Source organism: Monopterus albus, unplaced genomic scaffold, assembly GCF_001952655.1.
Source record: "Monopterus albus unplaced genomic scaffold, M_albus_1.0 scaffold47.1, whole genome shotgun sequence".
Taxonomy (NCBI): Eukaryota; Metazoa; Chordata; class Actinopteri; order Synbranchiformes; family Synbranchidae; genus Monopterus; species Monopterus albus.
Window position 1 is genome coordinate 389898 of NW_018127927.1, and position 9202 is coordinate 399099.

The window sequence follows — 9202 nt, forward strand, 5'->3', positions numbered from 1 at the left end:
ACATCCTCACAGAAGCTGATATAAGATGTCACAGTGTCAGTGAGTTTGTCCAGGTCTGTAGCTGCAGTCTCAAATACACTCCAGTCTGTACAGTCAAAGCAGGCCTGTAGCTCTGACTTGGCCTCCTCAGTCCAGTTCTTCACTGTTTTGACCACAGGCTTCGCAGCTTTAAGTTTCTGCCTGTAGGGTGGAATAAGATGGACCATACAGTGATCAGAAAGTCCGAGGGCTGCGCGGGGGACAGAGTGATAGGCGTCTTTTATTGTTGTGTAGCAGTGGTCCAGTGTGACTTTGTCCCTGGTGGGACAGGTGACGTGCTGTCTGTATTTGGGCAGTTTGTGGGAGAGATTTGCTCTGTTAAAGTCCCCTAGAACAATGATTGGAGAGTCGGGATGTGCTAGTTCCAGGCTAGTTTTCTATTCTGCCAGGAGCTGTAGTGCACTAGCATGGGCCTGCGGCCTTATGTACGCTCCAATTAGAATGGAAAAAATTAAATTCTCGGGGAGAATAAAAAGGTTTGCAATTGATAAAGAGAGTCTCTAAGTCTGTGTTACATGTCCTCTGGAGCACCGTGACATCTATGCACCAACCTTCATTTATGTAGAGACAGATTCCCCCTCCTCTTGTTTTCACGAGCAAATGAAATCTGTCTGTTTGCACAAGCATCAATTTTTCCAAATGTAAGACTTAATGTTATCTGCATTTATTTTAGTTTATATTTTATCAGAACCTTTTTGTATTACAGATCACAGTATGTATCTTTTTCAAAAATTATTTAGTTGAAATATACTCCTAAACATATCTTAATACAGTGTTGTCAAAGGCTTCTGCCACCCAGACTCATTGAGAAACCTGGCAGCAGTGCATAGGTATCCCCCTTTCTGAGCAAGCCTCAACCTTCTAAACAGTCAGAGAAGGTCAGAGTGAGTGTTGGGTGCTCATGGTTGTCAACTAAAGGTTACTACTCCTCTCATTGTAAGCTAGTATTAGCTGCCAGAGGATATCGCTGTGGTTGGCTCACAGGCTAGCAAGCGCCTGATTTGTGGGGGCGACTGTGGTTCAGTGGGTAGAGCAGTCGTCTCCCAACCGCAGGGTCGGAGGTTCGAATCATGGTCCCTGCAGTCCACATTTCAAAGTGTTCTCGGGCAAGACACTGAACTTCCAAATTGCCGCCAATGGTTAGAGCCATTGGTTGAGTTGGTGCTGCAGATGGCTTCCTCAGTTCTGTACCAGAAACAAATTCCTTGTGTGTAACATACTTGGCCAAATAAAGGTGATTATTATTTGTGCATTAGCTGGTGAATGCGGAGAGGATATAGGTGAAGGCTGAGTGGAGGAAGGTGGTAGCAGGGTGAGCAGGGCTGGCTGACTTTGCAGAACTTGCATATTGTTGCTTAAATTGGTCAGTTAAATTGTACTTAAAATGGTTGAATGCTTTAACCCGTGCATGGCCACATTTAGGTTCTTTCATAATTGAAGCTTCCCTTTATGCTGTAACCAATAAAATGTCCAACTATAAAATATCATCTCTAAGAATCAGTATTAAGCCATATATATCTTTTGAGAATGCTCAGATTGCAGTTTCTTTTTGCTTTTGGAAGGTCTTGTAATGAATTTTTCAACTCATGTCCTCTTTTTCTAGAAAAAGGCAGAAGAAGCCCATAAAATATTGGAAGGTCTTGGTCCCAAAGTTGAACTGGTATGTGATTCAATGGTTATTAAAAATGTTGTCAATAATTCTTAGCTCAGTTGTAAGGTAGCTGTTGCTGTTTGCCTAATAGCCAGAGATGCATCCACAACCTCTTCCTGGTCTTCTTTTCTTTTCTTAGCCTTTATACAATCAGCCATCAGACACAAAGGTGTATCATGACAACATCAAGACGTGAGTACCCAAATTTGTTCCACTGATTCATTTCATGAACATCTGTCAGCAAAGTGCAAGGACAATGCAGCAGCCATGATGCTTACCACACTTAGAGTATAGGAACCATCTCAGCTGAGCAAAATGTTAAAAAATAAACCCAGCCATTAAGTCTAATCTGCTGAGTCACCTGATTGAGTTGCTCTGCTGACATTGAGAGTGATTGAGATATGAAGTGGAAAAAATTCACTTAAGTCAGCAGCTGTGTTTAGTGTAGGGCTGTGTTGTCATATCATCTAGGATAAAACCCTTATCATTGTGCAGTATGAGAACATTTCTTCTGGTTCAGTCTTTTATCAAGACAGGCACTACCTCTGTGTGAATCTGCTCTATATGCTGTGCTCTCAGGGTCAGCTTCCTCACTGTTTTCTACCTACAAGCCTCTATTATGAGTAAACAGATGAGTTCCCAGTTCTTTGTACTTGCCACATTCTAAAAAAAAACAGTGATGTGTTTAATATATTTTGGCAGGGGTACTGGAAAAAAAATCTAAGCTCTATCCCTCAGTGAGTTCTACTGAGATACTTCTGTAGTGGCTTTGTAGTGACTAGGTCTTCTCAGCTGAAATAATACAGTCGTACTATGGCATTACTTAGTTTATGTGCTGTGTAGGTTTGAATGATTTCTGCTAAACACTACAGTAATTTTGGTAATGATCAAAGTAATCTCTTCATTTCCTTGAATAAGTTTTGTTCTTTTTCAGCAACCAAGTCATGAGGAAGAAGCTGATTTTGTTTTTTAAGAGGAGAAACCACGCTCGTAAACAAAGGGTAAGTATCTCTGTTGTTAGGAAAGCATGGTGGAAGTTTCTGGTGTGCTCTTGACACATCATTAGCAGTGCCACCAATTCCTATGGTCACTAACAGTCGTATCATATCACCTGACTGTTTATACTCAGGTGACCTCAGCTGAGCAGTGGAAATATTGGGAATGTTAAAGCTTCTGATATGCAGGATCTTCTTTGTTTGCCTAAAGCTACAGAATATTGACACATTCTTGGTACTTTGCACAAATTCAACAAAACACAGTTTTTTTGATTTCTGTAATTAAAATTCAGAAGGTAGACACAAGATGGTGCATTGCTAAGTCTGACCCAGAATGAATGCAGCCTTAATATTACACATAAACACTTTACGTGCATGATTCTACTTGGTATCTTTTTGTGATCTTGAAATTCAGTTCAGAAAACAATGTTGTAGTTACTTGATTGTCCATGTCGATTGTTCACTGTCGATTGTCGCCTCCCCATGGGGGAGGGTAGAGCAGTTGTCTCTCAACCAGAAGGTTGAAGGTTCGAATCTCGGTGCCTGCAGTCCACGTGTCGAAGTGTCCTTGGGCAAGACACTGAACCCCCCTGTTGCCCCCGACGGTTAGAGCCGTCGGTTGAGGTGGCGCCGCAGATGGTTGCCATTGGTTCTGTACTGGAAACAAATTCCTTGTGTGTAACATACTTGGCCAATAAAGGTGATTATCCTTATGTTGTTGGATAGAAACTACTGGAGCTCAGTGAACATTTGGTGCTGGGTTTATATAATTCTTAAAACAAGAAGCTTTTGTAATTACTAGGTCTTTGTGCATGTAGTGTGAAATCAAACAATTATGGGCTGCAGTAAAACCAAATTAATCAGCCACACTAAGCATTTGCAGCAGCTATGTGAAGCTGTACTTAGGCACCTCTATGGTTTGGGCTAAATGCTAATGTCAGCATGCTAACATTCTCACATTTGTAAATACCATGTGCCACCTTAGTTTAGTGTGTTAGCTGCAATGTACAGCTGAGGCTATAGGGATGTCATTAGCTTTACAAATATTTGATGATGAACCATGGAATGAAGTTGTTGAGGTGTTTCACTTAAAATCTCAAATGTCAGCCTCATGGTGGCACTCCAGGAAAAGTCAGAAAATTATGAATGTCTGAACAGGATTTCAGACACATTCATTTTATGGCAATTCATCCAATAGTTATTTAATGATTTTGAGATTGCTATCCATGCTTTTATCACCTCCCGGCCTTGACTATTGCAATGCTCTATACTATGGTGTTAACCAGTCCTCCCTCTCTCGTCTTCAGATGGTTCAAAACGCTGCTGCTCGTCTTCTGAAAAGTACCAGAAAATTTGAGCATATAACCCCGGTTCTGGCTTTTTTCCACTGGCTTCCAGTCCATTTTAGAATTGACTTTAAACTGTTAATTTTGTTTTTAAGACTCGTAATGGTTTGGCACCATTTTACTTCACTGAATTAGTGCATTGGCACAAACCTACAAGGTCCCTCAGATCTTCAAGTTTCTTTTACAGGTTCCTATGGCCAGATATAAACGCTAGGGTGATCGTGCTTTTACTGTTGCAGGCCCTAAATTGTGGAATAGTCTACCTTTTAATGTTAGATCAGCTGCTCACCTGACTACTTTTAAATCCTTGCTTAAAACATACTTATTTGCCTTGGCTTTTAATAGACAGTAGAGCCTGATGCATTCCTTTTAATCTAATTTATTGAATGTGTGTCATCTGTGTGTCTGAGTTATTGTTTTATTTTTGCACTGAATCTTTTTATTTTATTTGAGTTATTTATCGTGATTTTATTCTGTCTATGTAAAGTACTTTGGTCAACTGGATGTTGTTTTTAAAGTGCTATATAAATAAATTTGATTTGATTAGAGTTGTTGAGATATTACATTCTCAACTAAACTGACTGACCAGTATTGCCTTTCCTTGAACCATCTTGCTAATAAAAATAAGGTACTGATGTATTTACAGTACAGGTTGGCCATTTGTTGAAAAGTATTATGTTTGCTAGTAACTGCTTTTGTTTGCAGCAAAATAATAATGTTGTTACATGAAAGAACAGTTCTGAGCCATGCACTGCTGTCATATTTAATAATCCTCACATGTTGAAACACTTGCCTATTTTTGTACTGCAATAGCCCAGTGAGTCTCACCTTTCTCTGACTCTGTGTCAAACAGACCTTTGGGCTCCAAACAATGGCACATGGCTTCATTCCAAGAGGAAGGTGACTAGTTTGTCCTGTGTGGCAAAGGGTGGAAACACGGCTGTATTGTCCTCCCAGTGCAAGAGTCATTCCATATTTTCGCTAAACATTTTAACTCTTACACTTCTGGAAATGAGTTGATTTTTATTGTATGATACAAAAAAGTATTAGTATTCTAGAAAACAAAGTTTTGCCCTTTCTACTGTAGTATCAATTTATTAAGAACTGTAAATACACATATATGCTAGAAAGTAAGTTGCTGTAACAAAATGGCAATGAGCTTTCAGAAGCTGTTTGTAAACGGAATATTTGCATCAGAACAAACTGTGCCAAACTGTCAGGACACTGAATTAGGCAATGTGAGAGGCAGACACAAGCCCACAGCAAACACAGTCATTTCCTAAGCAGCACATACTCGCTCAACTCTGCTGTTCTCATTTCAGGTTTCCACAACCTGTCTGTAATTGTGTATACTTTGTTTTCAAAATAAAATGCGCACTAATCTGTTCACATTCACCTACAGCCTTTAGGAACGAGAAATGTTGCAGCCACTGTTGCAAGTTAGCCTGATGGTTCGATTAATAATTGTTTTCATTATCTGCATCTGTTTTGCCTCTTCTCCACAGTGACCGAGAGCTAAAAACATATTACATCAACTGTACCTCTAACAAACTGAACTCTATTCATTGCTCAAGAAGAAAAATATTCAATATTCAATTTCTTCACCACTGTACAAATCCTATATAATTAGTGCTTGTTTGGGGTCAGTTGTCCTTTTTAGTAAGCTCTGTGAGACGTTTTTATCAAAACAACCCATATTTTAAGTAACCTATTAAGGTCACATCATATCAACAGAAGATAAGTACCCTTTTAATTCCTATTACAGTCAGTATTTTAATAATTCAGTGTGTTTGTAGCTGACAGAGTTTGAGGATTTGAAAATAACACACTCGTAATATTCATAACCATATTCCTTCTGGAGCTTTTGATTCACTGCATTGGCAAGAAGTTCTGCTGACTTTACTGTGGTGATGGATGCCCACTTCTGATACAGTTGTGCATTTTTTGTGCTGTGTACGCAGGAACAGAAGATCTGCCAGCGCTATGACCAGCTGATGGAAGCGTGGGAGAAAAAGGTGGAGCGAATGGAAAACAACCCTAGACGCAAAGCCAAGGAGAGCAGGACACGGGAGTACTATGAAAGGCAATTCCCTGAGATCCGCAAGCAGAGAGAGCAGCAGGAGCGCTTCCAGAGGTAACAGTCTTTACCTGTGAGCAGTACTATATTTGTGATACAGTTTATGGTTGGCTATGATTGGTTGTTTGTTCAGAAGCACACTCATACAGTTCACACACTCTTGACAGCCGTCCTCATCCACTCCATCGGGTGTATTGGTTTATACCGGAAAAAAGACGTACTTTATTTTCAGGCTGGGGCTTTAACTAACTACAACTTTTCATTCTCCATCTGCTACTTGTTTAGGGAATGATTGATTGGGGTGTTAGATGTCAGATAATATTTAAAACTCCCCATCACAATTTCAGTGATCCCAGGTTTGCATATTGAAACTGTCCAATTTTATTGACCAAACTCCCAAACCCACAGACATGTTCAGTGTGTCATAGAAGACTAAAAAAAACAGAAGTTGGAATCCGTTAATTTTCTGGCATTTTGAATTATCAGTCTGTTGAATTTTCTCTTGATCAACTAATCTTTTTCTAGTTTAATACAGACACACAATTGGCTGATGGAAGGACATTAACTGTACTCAGTTTGCTTCATGGGTTGCTGCATGTTCTACACTGTATACTGAGATAGTTCTTGCCATGGTTTTACATCTCTGTACAGGGTGACTCAGCTCCAAACTACTTATTGCCAGAGCAGATTTTATGATGAGGCCTAAAATTGAATATAACTATTAGCTTGTATGTAATGTTGTAGTGTCACAAGACTGTACCATTACAGGACAGGACTGAAGAAGGATCTACTATATGCATGTACTTGATATAAGATGGACTCTGGCAGTCTTTTGATGCTTTACTATTGTTAACAAGAACTGCAGCCACACGTCTCCACCATATTTAGGATGTCTCTTAAGTTATCACCCAAATGGAGGACACTAGGTAGTGTGTGATGGCCTACTTTGGGCAGAGACACTGTCTTTCTGGTTGAGAGTTAAGGTCTGGGTCCAGTCTATGATCGTTCCTGTCCTTGACGCTTTGTACTTTCATTGAACTTTCCAAGTGAGAGTTTGCATGCTAACACTGTTTATGCAGACTGTTAAACTATGAAGCAGGAAGCAAGTAATAATAACTGGTCTGAGAGACCTTTATTTAGTAAGAGTGGGTACAGTTATTGTGTTTATGTTGTTTCTCATTTTAACAGTTTGGCTTGATTTTGTTTGGAAAAGAAATGACTGAATAAGTCATTACAACTTGGAAATTTTGTTTCCCCAGAAAAGAATGGAATGAACTGATAACTGTCTTTGCACAACATGTGAGTACAACAATTTAACTGAATACAACATGTGTAACACAATATGTCCCTGTTCTCCACAGGGTTGGACAAAGAGGAACAGGCCTCTCTGCAACAATTGCAAGAAGCGAGCACGAGATTTCTGAAATCATAGATGGTCTTTCTGAGCAGGAGGTGGGCTTTAACTGGAGTGGCTTTTAATAACATTTAAGCCGTCCCTGGTAGGCTAGTGGTTAAAGTGCTCTCACCGCTGCGGCCCGGGTTCGAATCAGGGTTGTGTCAGGAAGGGCATCCGGCGTAAAACATGTGCCAAATGTCAACATGCGAGGAGTCAGTGTGACGATTCGCTGTGGCGACCCCTAAACGGGAAAAGCCGAAAGTGACTTTCTATTTTATGATATTGAATCATCTGGAAAAGTGTAGATATGAAACTTTAGGCTACTTCTGTAACCCCTGTTTTCTGAGTAGTATGAGTGCGATCTCTGACTTTGGGATATGCCCCCTCTTGTATTCACAGAGGCACCTAAACCATTACGCCAGCCCTGAGTGGCTGGCAGTCATGATAATGTGTGTCAAAGCTCTTAACCTTATACAGGCCCAGTGCATCATCATTCAAAACAAGCAGACTTCTTCTTGCTTCGCCCCAGCAGTAAGAAAGATGATCAGGTCTGGTGAGATGTCTCACTCAAAGAATCATTCTCTTTCATAGCATTTGTTTCAGTGTCTCACTTTGGGATATGTAGACCCTCGTTTTGCCGGACAGACTCATTTTGACGACTGACCACCAGCACGCTTTCATGTTGAAGTGTGCGGATGAGGCAGGTCCACTGAGGAGCCCACACTCACTACATGAACAAGGCTCGGGAATGTGTATCCTGGATGGAGATTCCTTTAAATAGGGCCAGCTGTGCAGTTGTGTCCATTTAGCTGGTGTGCTTAAAGGGGAAAAATGTCTGGTGTGATAATGCACAATAGCTAGCTCCTGATGATGTTAGCTTGCCTAGAGTAGCCAAACTAACGTTGTGGTTAGCCTGATGAAAACTGAATAAGAAAACTGCTGTTTTTGAGACTGGCCAGCGAGTGAAGAAAAACTACCAGTGGTGAAGCCATTCGGACCCACTTGCTTGCTACTACTGCCTGGTAACAGAGTTGCGACTGAAAGCAGTTAAGATAGTTAAGTTATGACACTGGAAGAGATGCTCTATGAGATCTGTGAGATGCTCTATATAGACCCTCAGTTTATATTAGACTGAGGGTTTTGACAGACATTAGTTATGGTGTAATGGTATAAGTACTTCTGTGAATACATGAGGGGCATATCTCACATAGTGAAACAAATGTTCTGAAGAAGAACTACAGTGGGGCAAATAAGTATTTGATACACTGCCAATTTTTCAAGTTTTCTCACTTACAGAGAATGGACAGTTCTGTAATGTTCATCGTAGGTACACCTCAACTGTGAGAGACAGAATCTACAAAAAAATTCCAGTAAATCACATTGTTAGATTTTTAAATAATTTATTTCCATTTTATTGCATGAAATAAGTATTTGATCACCTACCAACCAGCAAGAATTCTGGCTCTCACAGACCTGTTAGTTTGTCTTTAAGAAGCCCTCCTATCTTCCACTCATTGCCTGTATTAATTGCACCTGTTTGAACTCGTTACCTGTATAAAAGACACCTGTCCACACACTCAATCTATCAGACTCCAACTTCTCCACTATGGGAAAGACCAAAGAGCTGTCTAAGGACACTAGGGACAAAATTGTAGACCTGCACAAGGCTGGGATGGGCTACAGGACAATAGGCAAACA

General features: G+C 40.4%; 1 protein-coding gene across 1 annotated transcript in view; it reads left to right on the plus strand.

The window, feature by feature from the left end:
• The window catches only part of ncor1 (nuclear receptor corepressor 1), a 92401-nt gene that overhangs the window by 16039 nt on the left and 67160 nt on the right, over positions 1-9202 (plus strand). Inside the window, 5 exon segments of the mRNA XM_020600558.1 lie at positions 1643-1699; positions 1830-1882; positions 2625-2691; positions 5993-6165; positions 7470-7560. Coding sequence (XP_020456214.1) covers positions 1643-1699; positions 1830-1882; positions 2625-2691; positions 5993-6165; positions 7470-7560 — 441 coding nt within the window.